This window comes from Hippoglossus stenolepis, chromosome 17, assembly GCF_022539355.2.
Source record: "Hippoglossus stenolepis isolate QCI-W04-F060 chromosome 17, HSTE1.2, whole genome shotgun sequence".
NCBI classification, from domain to species: Eukaryota; Metazoa; Chordata; class Actinopteri; order Pleuronectiformes; family Pleuronectidae; genus Hippoglossus; species Hippoglossus stenolepis.
In genome coordinates this window covers 19,522,964-19,543,485 of record NC_061499.1, presented here as the reverse complement: position 1 = coordinate 19,543,485, position 20,522 = coordinate 19,522,964, and the positions used below count along the sequence as shown (strand labels likewise).

The following is a 20,522-nucleotide window of genomic DNA, read 5'->3' as shown; positions in this document are numbered from 1 at the left end:
ATGCAAACACACACACACACACACACACACACACACACACACACACACACACACACACACACACACACACACACACACACACACACACACACACACACACACTGAGTGGCTTGATTCTGCTTTTTCTGTTCGCACTCACTCAGAGATGAGGGAGGGAGAGATCGAGGCAGAGAGAGAGAGAGAGGGCTAGGCTGATAAGGGAGATGAAAGCTGTGGCTAAAAAAAGAAGGAAACGAGGGAATAAACTGCTCTTGAAGTAAAATGTGAAGATCAGTAATGTGCCTCCATGTGGTGATTAAGAGGACCCAGGGGTGGGAGGCCCCGGGGTTAGTTTTGTAGGAGCCAGGATCAAGGCCACATTGACATCGCCCAAATTCTTTTCGCCCCAACTCAATTTCCTGGCGCAATGGTTCACCACTCCTGACTCCTTCTCCCCTTGATACACACTTGCAGAGACACTCCACTGCAAAGAGAGCCAATGGTCATTATCACCCATGAGTGCTTTGCAGGGTTTCAAGGGTCTTCACGAGCTGTCTCTGTCCGACTCTGTTGTTCCCTGGGTCTCCTCCTCTTTAGTTCTGTCCAACTCTTATCCAATGACATATTGCTGCTACAACAATCAAAAAAAGCGTTTTATACAATAAGAGGGGGAGGGTTAATACCGTGACGTGAGCTATAATACATGTGCGGGTCAAAAATTCCATTGCATTACGAAGTATAGGCATAAGGTGAATCAGCCAGTCAGAGGATCTATCATTCTGTGGATCTTGGTATATTGTTGAGTGGTCATACTGTAGATCGGTCGTACTGTGTGGATCTGGCATATTGTGGACTGATCAAGCTCTTCATTGAACATGGGGATCAGTCGTACTGTGGTTCGGTCATGCTCTGGATTGGCCATACTGGGGAATTGGTCATGCTCTGGATCAGTCATACTGTGTGGATCTGGCATGTTGTAGATCGAGCATAATGTAATTTGGGCATGTAATAGGACAAGATTGATTTCACCTTGTGTCATCAAGAGTGAGATGAAACTGGGCGTGCTGGCTCTAGTATTGGACAGGATTAAGATAAACATTCTAAAAATAAAGATTAGTTCTAATTTATTCATAAATTAGTGACATTCTATAGCTAATGTTTCCAATTTCCCCAGTTTCCAAAGTCCCAAAACATCTTTTCTGGTAATTTGCCATGTTAGACTGGCCATGGTAGTTTGGGTATGTATAACTCTTATACTGTACTGATCTAGAAACTAATGCCAGCGCCATAATACAACGTAAGCATTTAGCATTTGAACAATGAAACAAAGTCTGTTTTAATCAAGATCATCAATTTATAACAGAGCAATGTCTTTGTAGTGTTAATGAAATCTAGTTGATGTCTGGGTCCATGCTACTCTGGCCCCACAACAAAACTCTTCTTCACTCCGTCCTTGTAGATACTGTTATAAAGAAGCTAATGGGTTTTCCCCCAGTTGGTGGCTTGGTATAATGGTAACACTGCATGATGTGTTGCAGCCGATTATCTGAACCCCTGTTTAGAGTGTGGATGTTTAATAGGAGGTCACTCTCCGCCTTCTGCCCACTGACACAGGATGATATGGTGACCCACATCCACTACCTGCAGAGGGCTGGGGGCTGGCAAGATGCCTACTGTCTATAAAGTCCACACTGTCTCCAAGTACACACAAATACACATCAGGGTTATCTCTGATAAAGCTGTGTAGTGTCAGTGGGGGACTCTTTTAACAGGGGTTTTTTTTTTGGGGGGGGGGTTATTCCTCCCCTAACGTATTTGTTATGCTTTACAAATGTCTTAGTAGGTTATTTTCAGTTGGGAACTTACATTTCCAGTGATGGCATTTTTGAATCTACTGTGACAGAATTAGAATTGTAATTTTGGGTGTAAATGTTAAAATCGGAAGATATTCAGTTGCTATTGGCAACCAGAATACCATAGTTGGTCTGTCCGCTTGGAAGCATCGTGTGGTTTGACTCGTTGGCCGTATCCAGGCCAAGTTACATTTCCTTTCCTACAGTGAGTTATAAAGGTGAATTCCACATTCGGGGGATGAGATACCGAGTGTCGCTGAACGAGGAGCAAACTGATGACTTTGCCTCTGTGCTGCTCTGTGCAGGCAGCTGTGTGAGAGTGTGAATGTTAAATGAGGATGAGTTCTGGGCTGTAAATGGAGGCCTCAGTGGTCCAGCCCGAGTGATGGATGGAGAGCTTTAAAATATTATCTGAACAGTGGCTTAAGTGTCATGATGGATATTACCACATCATAAACTTTGATTCCTTGTTTAATGCTCCGAAGACAGACATATAAGCTTCTGCGCATGCCTGCACATATGCCCATGTGTATGTGCGCTGTATGCCCATGTACACACACTTATGCACACAGGCTGCCATTGTCGTGCGCGCACACACACACACACAGGCTTTAGTTAACCTCTACAGAGTCCTAGTTGCTCTCTAACTCAGCCCAGATGGCCATGTGGGCTGTGGGCACCGGCCTCTATATTGGCCACTATTAATATGCAACACAAATTCCCAGCCCTTGTAATTCTTTACTCCCGCTCTACAGCCTTTTAACTTCTCCCCAGTGACTCGCCAGGCCTGCATATCAGATCGGTACTTCTGTATGACCACAGCTAAGCACCTAATTATCAGCTTATACTGCCCCGCGGAGGAGGTTATCGTGGCCCGTCAGGGTGGGTGACGCTGTGTGTCAGAGGTTGGGGGGGCCGCGCTGACTTTGTCGTTGCCTTTGTGGTTTGCAAGGGGCCCTTTGAGAAGGTGTCAGGGCTGGCCCATTGAACACCAGAGTGCAAGTGGAGCAGGCCCCTGGTTGGGGTAATTACAGGCCCTGTCACAGAACCTATATGTCTGACAGGCTGGTCCCGCCTCCCATGCTCTCAGCTGTGGTGCAGTGAGGACATACCTTTGCTCCTGTATTCTGGAGAAGGGCTTTAATTTGTGCCACAGTGCTTATAATGTGTGAAAGGCACAATTTGAAGATATTTAGTAATTTAGCTAAAACACTGTCATTTTGAAAGATCCTGCTCTCAATTAACATTGAAGTTATTTCAACATTTACACATTGCAAAGCCGTACACTTGGGTCAGAGAGCCGTGTTGTTTTTATTTCTCATTCAAACTTGTCATAAATAACTAATGTTCAATTTCACTTTCCGTGAACTGTGAAGAATTCATCGTGACTGCATGTATTTGCATGGGGAAAACCACTTGTGTATCACTGATGGGTGTTTTTCTCCCCTGTTGTTGCCGAAACATGAATTCAAATCAATGTTTTCCATGAAATGTTTGTATAGCGGGTGCAAAAGAGTAACACGGCAGCCAACTTTTTTGTTAATTATGTGGTTTATTTTCAGATTTACCGACTTTATTAATCCAGGACGACAAATCCTTCAGAGGGATCTCTGTTACATTCATGTAGTAGTTTCATGGAAATGGGTTTAAAAAAGAAGTATTTCCAAATCAACAAAAAAAATCGGATGTAAATATGTTTGCGAGTGTTTGTGTTTTAAGTTGTTTTCCACAAAGCTGTATTAGTGATAAAATGATTTGCTTTGTGTCAACGCCAAAACAGGGGCCTCTATTATTTTCTGTGTTGTACAACCCACACACGGGTGGAGTCTATAGGCCTGTCTTATTTACACCCCTCGCTGCTCCTGAATCTTGGTCAGGTTTCTTTACTCTCTGCCTCCCGCAGCAGCTCGTCTTCCCTCTCCTCATGTCGTGCTGATGCTCACATGTGTCCAATGAATGAGGGAAGAACTATAGAAAGCTGTTTCACCCACAATCTTACATAGACATAGAACATTGGCTCCTACTGCTCAGATTAGTCATTTATAAAGTCATCAATCAAAAACGCAGCTCACCCATAGAATTCCGTCGCCGTGCTGTGTGTGTGTGTGTGTGTGTGTGTGTGTGTGTGTGTGTGTGTGTGTGTGTGTGTGTGTGTGTGTGTGTGTGTGTGTGTGTGTGTGTGTGTGTGTGTGTGTGTGTGTGTGTGTGTGTGTGTGTGTGTGTGTGTGCCCCAGGTCCCCTCATGTGTTCTGTAGCATGAGGTTTTTGTATCGGTGCCACAGGCAGCACTTGACATGTGTAGCATGATGAGATGCAGCGCTGCGGGCACTGTGGCGGTTGCCGTGTGTTTTCAGCTTCGGAAAAACAGCACAGGGATGAGCCGGTTGTGAGGCTGTGTCACATTCTGAAGACATATTGTGCTCTCTGTCAGTTTTTACTGCAGTTGCCACAATCCTGTGAGAGTGAGTTTGATATTTTCCAGTTGTAGACATTGCTTAAGGTCAGTGAACCATCCGACCTGTGACAGTGGGGGGTGTTGTCTTCTGTCGAGCACTGAAAGGATCCTGTCCACATGGATTCTGTCCTAAACATTTCTTATTGTTCGCTGATCTGACAGCACATGATTGGGATTCTCTGATTTCACGCTCCTTCTTTCTCCTTGGAACTCCTCGTCAATACGTAATGGCTGAGTAGCAGAATGTCTCCCCAACCTGAAATTCCCTGTGCTGTTGATCTTGATCTAGGTACCTCTCGTGTTTCCTTTTGTAATTCAGAGTTGCTGCATGAGGCAACTGTTAATGCTGAAGAGAACCTCGTCATGTTAGTGAAGTCTCCCCTGGACTGACATTTGTAACAAAATTCAGCTTTTAAAAGGAAAAAAGAAATCACAGATGATAAGATGTTGCATTCATAACGAATAATCTCACTTCAAGTCATTCAAAGTTTTTGCTGATACTGCATTTCTTGATGTGATCAGCTGCTGATGGTGGATGATTTAGACTCTTCTCTACTTGTGCTACTGTTACACTGCAATACTACTGCTGCACAAGTAGAGGAATACATACTGAGCTCCTTTGCTGAAGTAAAACTAATAATGTCACAGGGTAAGAATACCCCATGGCAACTTGATCATGACACATCCTGCATTCACATGTATTTTTAAGTCTGAAGTATTGTCAGCTAAATACACATTAAGTATCAAAATATTATATTCATGGCTTGTTTTTACAAATGAATTGGAGTAAAAGTTGTAAGGCGTAGAAACCAATTAAAAAAAGTGTTTTCCTGTACCTCAAAGGTTACAGATGTTACAGCTTTTTATAGCTACATGTGAAGCGTATGAACATTCATGCAAGGAGCAACTGTACCTTATGCAAAAGGAGCGTTCTTTCAAGTTTCTACCTCTCCTTTCATTTCTCTCTTCCTGCTTTTCTTCCCTAAAACTGAAGTAACTCTAAAACCTGCAGAGATTATTTCCCTGTGTGCTGCAATAAAAGTCTGCTGAAACGGTGAAGAGCAGTTAGGTCTGCATTTTGGAAATTCTTTATCATAATAACAGACATCCTCTTATTACAAGTGCTCATTTAAATGCATATGGTGCCGAAGCAAGTGCTGTATATAATGTGATGTAAATCCTCTCGTTACTGAATACCACTTTGTGTTCTAGTGTCTTTACAGTTCTCAGATCTGCCGCTGAACGGTTTAACCTTGTTCTGCTACTAGAAAGGTGCTTGACGCATCCTCAGCGCTGCACTCGCCTGGTCGGCGAAAAAAATAAAGAAAATAAGGAGAGCAGAAGACAGAACGGCTTAGAATGGGGGAGTAAATGATGCTGGTGGAAGGAAGGGATCAAGTGTTCCACAGGGCATCTGAATCAAAGCCCTCTCTTCCCTCCTCTGCAGAGTGAGAGGGGAGGTGTGAGCTGTAATTAAGTCGAAGCAAAGACAGTGTGACTCTCTGAGGAGCACTGATCTCTTTCAAAAAGCCTCTCATTGCTGTGGTTACGGCGCACTCGTACATGAGTTTAGCATATTGTTTGTTTGTGTAAATGTGTGTGTGTGTGTGCGTGCATGCTGATTCCTTTTTTTCCCCTGCCTCAGCGCCGGTGGCAGCCGTGGCTTTGGGCATTATGTTGTCAAGTCGTCCGTCCGTTCCTTTCCGTGACATCTCAAGAACTCCTCGGGGAACATTTCTTCAAATTTGGCACAAATGTTCACTCGGGATGAACTGATCAGATCTTTGTGGTCAAAGCCTAAAGATCAAGGAGCTCTCACGTCTGCCCTGGATCCTGTGAACGGGATATATTGAGGGACTTTCATTACAACGGGCATAAATTACTGTACAGCTGCTTTCACACGTGTACTGAACTCTGGATTATCTCCTGACATTCTCCGGAGCGGCTGTATGTGAGAATGCAAATGTCTGAGTGAGAGGCTGCAGCCCCCCCTCATAAAAACTCTGGAGAATGTCAGAATGAGCCGATGTGAGAACACTCTTTTCTTTTTTTTGTACCCGTTCAGTTTGTTTTGGTGGGTTGGAGACAGCAGCACATGTATGTTGCACACCAGGGCTGGGAACTGCAGTTTTTCTAAACATCCTGAATTTCAGTACCGTCCCCTGATCGCCACATTGGTTTTTAATCAGGTATCATCAGCACATTTGTTGACCAGGTAGTACAAAGCAACTGCACTATGTAAATTCCAAATGTATGTTGGCACTGACTCAGAAACCGTGTCAGTATAACACAATGTGTGTCAACAGGAGAGCACCGATGAGGAATATCTCAAACAGTAGTTTGTACAGTATCTTGGTCACAGTTCACAGTGATCAATCATGTGCGGAGAATAAATATTGGCTGATTATATTTATTTTTCATCCCTCAATAATCATTATTACATCAGCTTTAAAGGGCAGTATTTGTGTTTTGACAGACCTCTTATTACTATATGCTTTTACTCTGCTAGAATCCAGATGGAAATATGGTTCTTTTTACTCCCATGCGTGTATTTGTAAATTAATTCAAACTATTTTAGATTAAGATTTTCTGTTCAAGACATATTATCCTCTTCTGACATAACGATGCGCTGCAGCACATTTCACAGCAAAAGAAAATTAGTAGAGTTGCAGTGATCGTTGATTAATTATTAAAGTCATTTTTAAATGAAAAATATTCAGGGCTGCAGCTTCTTCAGTGAGAACAGGCCTCATTTATTAGTAATTGCTAAACATTACGACAAGTTGAATATTTTTGATTGATGGCATCACAATGATAATGGGTCATCACTCTGGGCTGTAGGACATTTTGATGGTCAATCTTTCATTTTGTAATGTTTTATACAATAATTAATTGAGATGAAATAATGAATTTCAATCTTTAGTTGCACTCCCACAATTTGACCCACCTCAATCAGCTACAACATTAATATGCCACTTAAATATAATAATACTAATAATACTACTACTACTACTACTAATAATAATATGATCATAATAATAATAATTAATGATGCACATTGTTTATACATTAGCATCTTCACTTCTGAAACCTTTTGCAGATTATTTATCTTCCTTCTACTTTCACCACTGACCACCAGTGGAAATGATCCAGACACAAAGAGAGTGTCCTCTCAGGACATCTTAAGAGTTTATTACTGTTTGAGCCTGGTCTGGTCCGAGCACACTGTTTGCATAAGCAGGGAGGTGTGCTCGGGTATATTGTCCAGCCGCGTGTGTGATGGGATGGGGATGTCAGGGAGGCTGTGCAGTCAGGGCCCTGTCTCAGTAATGGAGGTCAGGCCCCTGCAGCTGCCTGTGGTACTCGGGGGATGATCAGCCTGTGGAGCTCCGAGGGAAGAGGAGAAGCTGGAGGGAGGGAGCCGTGCCGTCTGTATCTCTGCATCCTGTCACTTGGTTTTCTCGGCACGTTCCGTTCCTCAGCAGCAATTGAAAATAAATAATAAAATATTACGAATGGCTTCCTGAGTGTTCTGTTCTTGTGGCCGACCACCCGCGGTGAAAACCACGGCTGAGCGGGTAACATATTCCGCACTCAACATAAAGAAGAAAGCCGCCAATAATTAAGCATCACAATCAGTCGTTCCTGCAGTGGAGTTGTTCCCTCATTTGCTCTTTTATTTGACTATGTTCAGTTTGCTCGCAGCGATTCCCAGATTGTGATTTTACCATTCGACTGGATGGAAATCGGCATCAAAGCCGTCAGACAGTTGGCTGCCGTGACATCATGCATGTTGTGTAAATCTGTACATTTCATTACCATAGCTGCACATAACATACGGCAGACAGACTCGTGGCTGTTTTTGAGGCCTCTGTATTTTAAGATGCGTTTGATTTCTTGTCTCCCCCATCACATTTTTTAAGGCCATCCATTAATATGTATCTTCTAATTGGCGAGGAAGAATTTAAGAGTGGAGACAGTAATAATTTCCAATATGAATTCATCACCGCTAAACAGATATAAAGCTTTCAACAAATGCATTTAGGTCAGTCCTGAAATGAATATTCCTCTGTTGGAGGGGACAAAAAAGACTTGACATAACCACTTAAAATGACTTTCCACATGAAGGAGGAAAGTGTCTCCTCCAGCGTTCTTGATTAAATTTTAATATATAACTGTAGCGAGTGAGTGTATCTGTCATTTTCCTCGCTTTTCTCCGTCAGAAAAAAAAAAAAAGGCTCCAGTGCTGTAATGCAGGTACCGAAGAAAAACCCCTTTGCCTCCTTAATTAGTGCGATTTGAGCCTCATCGGACGCGGCCTGTTTTTATTCATCAGGCTCCATTCACGCGCCCCTCTCCTCATGACATCCCTAACAATAGCATTAACTGGCGAAGCAGCTTCAGATTGCAGGAGATGGAGCCCTGTAATTGATGTCTCTATGGAGGGGCGGGAGAGGGGGGGGGAATGGGGAGATTAAATGAGAAATGAAAGAAGAGAGCCTGGCCTAATGAAAGGTATCTGCTCTGTGTGCAGGGGATGTTTTGTGACTCTCCTTTTTTTTTTCTCTACCTGGAAGTAAATTTATACACCATCTCCAAACTGACAAAAGGTGAAGTATATCTCTAAGCCAGAGCCTATATCCTGCTCTCCGTCGGTATCCTCTATTTTTCTCTCCTGCTCGCTGGTATATCATGCAGCTCCCACTTTAATCTCGCTATAAGGACGAGTTCATCTGTGTGTGCTGTGTCGGGTCAGCTTAGACTAATAAAGATTGTGCAAACACGGATTTTTTTGTTTTGTTTTCCTGCACAGGAAAGTGATGAAATTTAAAGCGCATTAGATAATCACTGACCTTCATAAACCTCTTATAGGACCTCCTGCCACTTCTCTGCTGCAACTCATTTAGCTGCACATTATCAGCCTCTACAATAAGACTATTGTGCTTACTTTGTGCCACGAGGCAGTGTTAAGCTGTCTATTATACCTTCTCCAAGATAGTGAGAGATGTTAAATTGTGTTATCAGACTTATAAGGTACAAGGTCTTGGCCGGCCGCGGCTTCTGGGATTTTCCCGAGTTGCACTTATGGGCTAGAACCGCCGTGAACTAGTAATGAAACAATTTCACACAACAGCATATGCCCTGCGGTGCCAATCTTGCCATCCGCTCCCAGCCCGAGCAGGAAAAGAGTGCCGCGTGCAGTGAGAGGGAAATTAGATTTTTTCACCATTCACAGCCTCGCGCGGTCGTACTGGCTCCTGCCCGATCTGCTGAATCATGATATCGGCAAGTTGATCCAAAGATGGTATTAAAAAAAAAGGGGATGTTCATGAGAGACATGGGAGCAGCTTCCAGGAGACATGGCTCATCTTTGTTTAATGGAGACTTATGGCTGGGCTTGTCTCAGGCCGGGCAGCCGCGTCGCCATTACCAGAGCGTTTACTCCACATTTACCAACTCGTAAAGGTTGCGGGAGCCCAGCGGATCAGCTCATCAGTCATAACATGCTTGGATATCTTCGGTCAAATCCCCGTATGATGATAAATGATTGCAGTTGTAGCTCCACCAAGTAGATTTTGATCGATGTCTCCTCACGTACGCAGTCTGTTTACTCACACGGGTTATCGACATTCTGTTGTCACTGAAATGAGACGTGTGACTTTGCTTCGGTCATAGACACTAGTCGTCTGATGTACATGTGTGGTGCCAAATCGGTGCTGTCAGAAATGTGCATATGTTGGCTTCGCATGAGACTGTCCCTTTTAAAAACAACTCAGCCCTTAGGTCATCTGTGCAAGCAGGGTATTATGACCCAGTAACATTTCACTGTGAGGTGACCTCCAGGGGACGTGGTAATTATGATCGGAGCAGAGGAGCGATTTAAGTGATATAAAGTCCACATTAGGAGGAGGACGCTGGGTGATGGGTCGATGAAACTAAGGATTTTCACACATGAGACCTCTGCTCATTTCTGAAACTAAACCTGCCCACCTTGCTAAATTGCTAATAGCTTCTCAATAATGTAAATTGAAGCTTTCAGTTTTATCTGCCCTGTGTGCACACTCTATTTACCCACTGCACGGAATTGCACTTCATATGTGGCAGTCCTAACCCTAATGTTGATATTGTGGTGGGCTGCCGTATATAAATCGATGGCGGTCATTAAAAGTGGCCCAGGACGTAAATAGCTTTCACACAATGTGGCCACGTGTGTCCCAGACCCCTTTTCAAATGTGTCCCAAAGGATTTTCTTGGGTGCGTTCACACACTTGTGATCAGATCACCCTAGGCGCATGTTAATGACGGGTATGAACACGGACAGTGACAATGGCCCCATCAGACTGGTTAAAAATAACCTCATTTGGTTTTCGCAATCACAAATGACGTGTGTGTTTATTTGCATGTAAAAGGGGAAAGTGAGAACACAAGTGGTCCCTCGAGACACATGAATGGACGCGTTCTGACGCCAGGTGTGAACTGACGTACTTAGAGCTGTCCACTTGTGACCAGATCACCCGAAGCTCATGTTAATGTCACGTCTGGACAGAATCACAGACTCTCTGCAGGACTCTCAACTGTTGGGCTCATTGAAATGCCTGTCAGTGTATTCTTACTTGCTTTTATTCACGTGAGTTGTGCATGGGGGCATTGATTCTACAGTACTCAAGTGAATATCGACTGTGTGTGTGTGTGTGTGTGTGTGTGTGTGTGTGTGTGTGTGTGTGTGTGTGTGTGTGTGTGTGTGTGTGTGTGTGTGTGTGTGTGTGTGTGTGTGTGTGTGTGTGTGTGTGTGAGAGAAAAAGACAGAGAGAGGGAATCATTTTGTAACTTTGGATCATACATTTACGTTCAATAACAGCTGAGATGCTAAAATGCTGCAACTCTAAGTTTAAGTCGGATGTTTGACCTTGCAGTCGATGTGCAATGTGCAAAACTAAAAAAGGAAGGTAAAAGACGAATAGATGTAAATAATGCATCATTAGAATTTTTGTGTATCTTTTGTAAATATTTTATGAATAAAAGAAATGCAGCCAGCAGGGTTGTTACTGACCACTGGGATATACAGAGTGCGGTTCGGTGCAAGAACTGAATGTAAACATAGTGTTTGTTTGCTTACAAGAAAACTACGGGGCACCTTTCATGTGGTGTACACATGGTTTTTGTGCAGATTTATACTGCTGGCCTCTGGTGTGTGCAGGGTTTCACTTCGATTCGATGTGATGGTGGTTTCAGTGCAGTTTTAGTTTGCAACTGATGAAACTCGGACTGTTTTTCTTGGCACTAAAAGTGCATGTTGGTAGATTTCGGCTCACTGCACCTTGTTTTGAGAATTCTCAATCCAAAGCCTCCATTGGTCAAAGTCGACAACCGGCAAAGGATGTTGTTTCTCTTATTGTAAGTTGACCACACTTTTCATGTTTACCCGTTCTCTTGCATCATCCTGCTCCCTCTCTCGTGCTGCTTCCTGTCCGCCTCCTTGGTGGGGCCTTCTGAAAACACGGTGGCTGTTATTAATGGTGGAAGAAGAAGTGGTGTTCGGGATGATTCCTCTGCTGGCTCAGTATTGATGAGCTGTACAGCTGCATCTCTCCCCCCCTCCCCTCCCCACCGCCTAAGTAAACTTGTCAGGTCTGATGCATTGCCTGCACACGCTCAAATGCAAATCACGCTACGGCGGAGCTTTATCTCAAACCAAACAAGAGGAGCGGCAGCACATCCCGGATCCCCGGTCCCAGCAGAGCCGCTGCATCTGAGAGGCTCTGATTAAATGAGTGCCAGCAGAGTGCTGCCGCTGGTTACACAATATTAGGTGGTTTGCCCGGGGAAAGAAATGAGCTGAAACAGAAGGAGCTCAGCGCAGGACGAGGTTTCTCGGTCGGGGTCGCACACAGTCAAGTTCAAGTCTGATTTTGTGTTAGATAAAGGGAAGATTAGTGACAAGAGTGGCTCACGGAGAGCGATCTGCATATGCAAAGAAAAAGGTTCCCTGGACTTCAGCTGAAGGAGCAAAGAAAGAGAAAACGATCAGTGATCAGCAGAGAGGAAGTCAAAGGGTAACTTTTTGACAGAGGTGCAGTAGCAGGGTTCATGTTCCTCACATGAGTAGTGAAAGCTAATCTTTTAGACTGGTAGCCATTCATTCTAGAAGTTTTTCTTCCCTGTGTAATCACTGTTATCCCTGTAAGAGTAATTGCAAATGAATGTCCTTGTTAAATCTGAGTGTAGATGATTTAAGCCCATCTGAGAACTGCACTGGAACAGTGTGATCAATAGAAACCCATCCTCATGCCAGACTTCTTTGATTACCGCCCGGTGTTTTATATTGTAAAACCTTTGGAGACAAAAGGAAAAAAACTAAATCTTGTTTTCCCCCAGAATCCTCTTGTTATACATTCCCAACACTATCTGTGATTTGTCCTCATTATCCCCGCCCCTCTTGAGCTGTGCTCGTTCTCTCTCCCTCTCCCGTTCCAGGGCCCTCCTCCCCGCCCACCGTCGCTGTCTCGCCCCTCTAATTTATTTCTACCTCTCCATGATAAATGCAACGTAAGAGGCTTGTGTTTTCCTCCCTCTCCATCACAACGTATTTATGATGCGCCTGCTGTGCTGGCTATTAGTCAGGGTCGCGGTGTTCACTGTAGAAGCGAGCGAGGTTGGACAGTAGTACCCGGGGTCCATCACAAGCACTTAAGGCCGGTCTACACCTCCTCCCATTAATCTCCCTCCAGGGCCTCCTCTGGCTGCCTCACAGCCACTTTGTGCGGCAGAGTTATGCTCTTCCTGCTACCTCCTGACTTTGATCCTGCACAAACACTGCTAATAGGATTTAATTAACATCTCGTATGGACACTGAGGTTTGAAACCACTGACTGGTTACAGAAAGGAGCTATCTGTGTTTAGTTCACCCAAAACACAAAGACACTTACCCACAGACACAAGTTGCATGTCACCATGCACATAGTTTTAGGTTTGTTCCAGGTTTTAAGTACATTTTATTGCAATGGAGGTGAATGGAATAATTTATTCTGGTGCTTCATTCTTTGCAAAATGCATTTGGCATGAACTTCCACTCCAGAAACAGTGCCCCTTTATACTTTGGGTAATCCACAGAAATCTAAGCTGTAAGTCTAATTACAATGAAATAGCTCCAAAGAAATTCAAACCAACAGAACTTGATTCACCTTCACTGTGGTGGCTGCAGAAACCTAGAGAGGTAAATGCAGAAAAAGAAGTACAAATCTATAGTGGTTAAGGTTAATGTGGTGTAAGCTGCTGAAAATGCTGCGTATTCAATATATTTAAGGCTGGTGATACCACATATATTTATTACTGGCAACGAATCCAGTGAAAACAGTATTTTGTGTGTTTGTGTGTGTGTGGTCATGCTAATGATGCAACATATGAGCACAGTGTGACAGTGTGGAATAGTCAAGCTCACACAGGAATAACATGCATCAGACTCTGGATACACACACACACACACACACACACACACACACACACACACACACACTCTTTCTCTCTCTCCCTCCCTACAAATGCACTCTGTAAATAAAGTGAAACAGTCGATTGTCATTTGAAGAGTTTTCAAAATTGAAAATGCAAATATGTGAGGCACCTGTACAGATGTCATTTTACTAGGAGCTAATAGGTGAGAATCACAAATGAGGCATCAAAGATGCAAACTAGAAACAGTTGACAATTAAACTGAACACCAGCCTAGTGCTTCAAATTTGAGCATTTTTACTTAGTAAGTTGCAAAAATGACTAATATTGGATTTTCCCCTCAGACATATCATGAGGAAACCTCTGGAACAGTGTTTAGACCATCACTGAGCTGCATTAATGAGATTCTTTGCTGCCTCGCGCAGGCTTTGCCAGCTAAATCTCCCCGCAGGATTTATAAAAAATTATATAAGATTAGTCAGGAAAAACACTTCATGCATGCTTATGAGGAATTTGCGTTGCAGCTGATTTAGGACTGATGTTTGACTTGAAAATGAAGCTGTATTTAGAAAATCACAAGAAGGTTCTTTTTATAGGGTTTTAACAATAGAGGGGCACAAAAGAGAAGACTTCTGACGGAGTAACTTTTTCTTTCCTGGGCACAGACCTGAGAGTGTGTTGAACTTAAAGACAAGAGCATGAGCCAAACACAGATAACAAATTCCAGTCATGGCATCTTACGACAGACTCAGGTCTTGTTTGGCAAATTACCTTTCCTTCCTTTCAAAGAGGAGGGCGCCTCGTTCTTGCACATTTATTTATTTCTCCGTCTTTGTTCTCCTTCTGAGAAACTTGTCAGCTCTGACAGAAGCTCACATAAGTTATCTCGTGGGCCCCGACGTCCACGTCTCCAGGTGTTATTGCTGCTCCGCCTCTGCACGGTGGCCCGTGTCTCGGGGACCATGCTGAACAGAACCACGCTATCACCCCTAATAAGCAATTAACATTCAAAAAACCTGCTTTGGTTCCCATTCTCGCTGCTATTCAAGTAATCTGAGCCCCACGTCAGCTGAAGTCCCTGTTGCTGTGAGGATCACAAATAATTCATTGTCAATGTCATTACGGCTTTAGCTCGTGTGACACTGACAGATTCATTATAATTTGTATTCATTTTTAAGTAAACATCAAAACAGCAAATAGCCACACACTTTTTATGCACACTTTTGAAGAAATGTATACACACACACACACACACACACACACACACACACACACACACACACACACACACACACACACAAACCCACACAATGCGTGTGGCTTTTCTAATTACATGGGCTTGCCCTCCCGCTGCCAAGGCAGCTCATTTGGGCACTGAGAGGAACGCGTGCGCTAAAAGCAAAGGAGGCTGGGAAGGATGAGTCTTAATGAGGGGAATCAGTGAAATGTGTCTGATGGTGACATTTCTTCCTGGAGCTGGAGGGCTCTCGATGAAAGTCAGGCCTTCACCGCGGGCCCTGCTCCACCACTCAGCCCTCTCATCCTCAGATAACCGGGCACGGCGCAGCACAACAAGCAGCGCTCACACAGGAGGCAATTAAAACTCTGATCTGCTTACACACCCGGAAACGCTTGCTTTGGCTGCAGGCGGAGGGGAAGAGCGATGGGGCGGCGGGGCGGCGGCGGTGGGAGGCGGGTGTTCACTGGTGGTTTGCTGGTGATATTTGTTTGTCAGCAGGAACAGCCCAAGTGGTGGTCCAAAATTAGCCGTCTTAGTAGTTTATTGTAACAAACACTATTTCTTCAGACTCAAAAGTTTTACATTGACAAAAGAAAACAGATGGAGCTTCTCAACAAAACACAAAAGGCGACATTGGGGGAATAGGCCAAATGAGACACTATTAAGTAGAAGCTGGCATTGAGTCAGAGAAGCTCTTTAACAGCAGCCACACTGCTGCCAAGCCTTAATGCGATCTGTTAGTGAGGAGGGTCCTAGACCACAGAGGGCTCAGGGCATTTGGAGTTAGATAGAAGACCGGGAGGCCTGTCGTCCGAGCCGCGGCCAGACTGAGCAATAGGCCAGTTCAGCGGATTGGTGACAGACCCGTGCTGCACTGTGTGTCTTATAAATGAGCAGCTCCCCCTGCACCCCGCACCATTATTCCTGAGTCCACCCTCCGGCGGCAGGTCCCATGTTTTTCTCTGGGCGGGTGGATCTGTACAAATCACACTTTCTTTTTGAACCCCCGGAGACTCATTTGGTTCTGTAGCAGCACTGGTCACATTATTTTTTGGGCAGAGTTTGACTGCACAGGCTGCAAAAGCAAAAACAAACTAAAAAGCAAAAAAAAACACATTTGTGCGAAATGTAGTAAAGGGAAAACTCTGGTTCATTATTTTTGTAGGTCATACCGGTTCTGGCACGTTTGCACTCACCGAAATCGGTTTTCAGAGCTTGGCACATGATGACAGTGCTTTGATATTCTAAAAAAATCTCCCTGACCTGACTCTTAATTTTCTTAAACCTCTCAATCAGTCCCAGATTAATCAGACCCACAGACTTTTTTTCTCACAGCAGACTTTTTGACCAGAGGAGCAGGGGAATCTAACATTACTTATACTCTGGGCCAGAACTGATTGAACAGCAGAAAACAGTGCTGTTATTGCCTGAAACTGTGTTTGACATGTCTAAATGTCTGCTGTGAAAACGATCCATTCGATTTTAGCTTCACTCCAAGGTCATGTACACCTCTTCAGATCATGGCACCAGTCTTTTCATAACTGGAGAAGTGAAGTCCAAACCTAATTAAATGACCAATCAATTATTAATTCATTAACAAAGCAAACATTTGCTGGCTCCGGCTTCTCAACCCTAAAAGGTCTGTTTTTCTTATATCTTTGTAAAATCATTATCTTGTGGCTTTTGAAGGACGAGTTATTTGATGGGTGCTCTGGGGAAACTGTGATGGCTGCGTTTTCATATTTTCTGTCGTTTGATGGACCAAATGATTGATAGATTGGTGGAGACAATTATCAAAACGCGAATCCATGAAGAATAGAATATTTGGATCTGAAAGAGCTGTTTATGCAATGGGAAACATCACTGTACGGATGAGGCCAAGTCCGAGCATGTGCCTTACACTTCAGTTTTTCAATTCATTTCCGGCTTTAATGATGTGCTTCTGTATTTTCTGACCATTAAAACAACAACAACCCCCCCCTGCCAACATAAACCCCACCACCCCCAGTTTCACAACCTAACTGGTCGCTCTAAAGACCCTGTTTTGTGTGATAATGGCAGAATGGAGAGAATGCAACCATTAGAGGGTTGGGTCACCTTCTCGGGCTGAGAGCCAGGCTGTTGTTGTCCTCCATCAGCTGAAGAGCCCCCCTCTCGCTGCTCTGGCACCGCTGCCCCATTATCTCTGGCGATCTGGGTGACCCGTGGCTGTTGTGTCATTTTCTCACCACAGGACTAATTGTACCAAATGGTGGCGGATGTTGAGGGAGTGGATGAGATGGACAGTCCATGGTGACCACCCAGTGCCAACCATTAGCTGTAATGTAGTTTAGAGCTGGAAACGTGGTTCAGTAGTTGAGGTATTAACAATGAGCCTGTGGTGATGTAACTGACCAATCATTTTTCTCGTTGGGTCTACGAGGAGTTTGTTGCCCACGTTTTTTCCTGATAGCAAATAAAGTTGACTAATATCCAGACATCTTCACATGCTTTACCTTTTAATAACACATTTGTATCTCTTCCCCTCCGTAGCTGGCTGTACTTTTGACGAGGACTCAGACCCGGGCTTGTGTGAATACCGACAGGGCCAAGACGACGACTTTGACTGGCAGCTCATCAGGACCTACAACTGGCCACACACGACCCCTGATCTTCTCCGAGGTAGGCTCCAATATATGTCACAGTTAAGGCTTTTAACCACAGCACTGGTAGCGCCCGAGACTGACCGTGCAGCTGTAGTCTATGTGCCGGTGACAGTGGCGTATGACGCACACATGCTGCAGGGGAGCAGCTCACTCCAGACCAGTTGTGGACTGTGCGTCACTGGACAGCTCTCATCTGTGAAAAGTAACCGGTGGAAGTGAACACATGCTCTGTAGTTGCTGTTTCTGCAGCAACATTTAGGATGCGAAGGCAACGCAGCACCTGCAGGGTTTCCACTGTGTTTATTTTGCAGAGGCAGTGCCCCGACGGCTAAAACTAAATCCTTGATGAAACACTGACGTGTATCACAAGGTGCGATTGGGAAGGATCCATTATCAAACGTTACAAATGGCTGAGTTAGTGCCCACTAAAGATGAGGGACATTTATTTGTACAGCAGCAAGGCAATTCACTGTGCTTTACATTAGACATAAAAAGCATAAAGACGAGAGATATAAAAGACAAGGCAGTTTAAAAAGACATATAAAATGGATTTAAAAGACTAGAAAAAAAACTGATAAAATTTAATGAAACATAAAGCGATAAAGTCTAAAAGATTCAGCAGTGATACAGTGGAGTGTAAGTTATGGATAAATAGCTCCAGATCCTACAGATACATAGAGGAGTCTCTGTCTGCCTGTATTTCCAAATTCTCAGACTTTAGCCGATGCCGGAATAACAAATATAAGACCTGGTTTTGTAGGAAGCACAAAATAAGTTGGCTTCTGTATAAAACAAATAAAAATGGCTTTAAAATGTGCAGTAATCACATCAAATTACAGTCATAGCCCATGCCAACACTTCAGGGATCAAAAATACAAGTCTGCAGTCCGTTGTCAGCCTACATGGAGCTTTGACATGAGCCTCCTACGATAAAAGTCAATCCGCTTTCAGTTGTGTGACAGGAAAACCAATGCGTCCAGACGCTTGACTGTTTCAACAACTTGCGAGAGTAGTCGTCACTTGTAAGCCTGTCACACGGTCACGTGTCACTGTCCCACGGTGTCCATTACCCCGGCAACAGCAGAGTCGTCAAAGCTTTGAGGCATTTGGGTCAGTCCTGTTGACAATAGCTTTCAGAAGCTGCTAATCAGACAAGTACACAGACTCCACACAGTGGTTCAGGAGTGTGGACTTCTCTCCAACTCTTTTTTAAAAATTCTCCACACAACTAGTTTTATAGATCTTTGTTGACAAAAACAAGTCAAACACCACAAATCCCTTCAAGGAGAGCTCAATTGAAGTCTGCGTCATTATACCAATTTGAATGTGCCTCAGAAATACCCTGTACCAAATTTTTCCTGCAGTGCACAATATCACATTTCAGCGGTTTAGGAAGCAGGTAATCATTGTCTTTTCCTGCCACCAGGAGGCTGAAGTGCCTCTGAACCGTACTAAACTTGCATCTTATGTTCCGTTATGGTTTTCAACATGTCTTTATGGTAATTTCTGTTGTTTTTTACTTGATTTACGCAGTGAATGTCATTTACTTGTAGTAAAGCTGCATTTCTCGTCTGCAAGAAGAGTCATAAATTAAGTTTATTATTATTAGTTATTTTAATGCGACGACAAAAATGTGTCACATTCTCCGGTTTTAATCTCTGAACGTCAAAAATAGAATAGCAGCATGAAGAAGTAAATAAAAACTTTGAATAACAAACCCAATTGCTTGTGTTTGCCATCTGGGTTTCCTAATCCTCTCTTCTGAGGAGAAGCTGTCATGTGACGTGAGGATGATCACGTCTAAGTTTTTAGTCTTTTTTGATAGAAAAACTGTGTAAATTGTCAAATAACCTTCAACTTTCACAGTATTTTTGAACCACATGGAATGTGATGCTGGAATCATTTGTGTATATATATGTTCACTTTGCAAATCTTCATTTTGAATCAGCCTTGTTGTTTTCTAATACCTCAGAATAGCCTTTACCTTATTACCAACCTGACCTGCTCTAAGTACAATAATCTTCAAGATGAGGTTTTCACATGAAGGTTTACTTTCCAATAAGCTCATCTGATGGAGAGTCAATGTGCTGTTGTATTCTGCAGCCAGGTTCCTGAAGCAGGCATTTGGAAATAAATATTGTGAAAACGAAAACAAAGAAAAGGAAGCACTGGGTGTCTGGAGATATTTACCAGCTAGTCTAGAAATAGAGTTATAAACAATGCTGTTTGGGTACCAAACACAACACAGACACAATAACCCTCCAGTCTACTATAAAGCAGGCTTGCCGCAGCTTTTATGTGCTGTGCTGTTTTTCAGACGGTTCATTATGGGAGTGTTTGTGAGTGTTTGGAATAAAATAATGACACGTTTAATTAAAAGGACTGCACTGCAAACTGAATGGGACTGTTTGTGCAGCATTCTGTCAGTTTCCGGAGGGGAACTTCGAATCCACACCTCAAAACCAAAAAATCTTTTCAGACCGGTAAACGATAATTGTAATAATTGGTTTTGAATGAGGACGTGCCAGTGTTGTGAAAGATGTTTTTGACAAAGGTACGGATTTGTCCATTCAGTCACAAACTTGTATCCAGATTTATGACTCTGTATGACTTTGTTGAGACGCAGCAGAGACAGATCGCAGTCCAGCCTCCCCTCACCTAGCACAACAGTGCATCTCACATGCATCTCAAGAGATGCATTTGTGATTGGATTTTGCCTCCCGACTCACTCATAATTTATAACTAACAAACGCTGACTGCTGCTGAACAGCAGGAAAAAACAAACTACACATTTGCTTGGCCATGCAGCTATTGAAAAGAGAAATGGTGGCTGTTGGGGATGTTGCCTGAGGGAGGCTCTGAACTTCATCACCTTGTGCCGAGTTGTTTGACAAATTGACTGT

General features: G+C 43.6%; 1 protein-coding gene across 4 annotated transcripts in view; it reads left to right on the top strand.

The window, feature by feature from the left end:
* ptprua (protein tyrosine phosphatase receptor type Ua) overlaps positions 1-20,522 on the top strand; it is a 198,892-nt gene that overhangs the window by 36,968 nt on the left and 141,402 nt on the right. For all 4 annotated transcript variants that reach the window (XM_035183324.2, XM_035183323.2, XM_035183322.2 and 1 more), the window contains exon 2: positions 17,507-17,635. In XM_035183324.2, the coding sequence (XP_035039215.1) occupies positions 17,507-17,635 (129 nt within the window). The remainder of the gene's footprint in view (positions 1-17,506; positions 17,636-20,522) is intronic.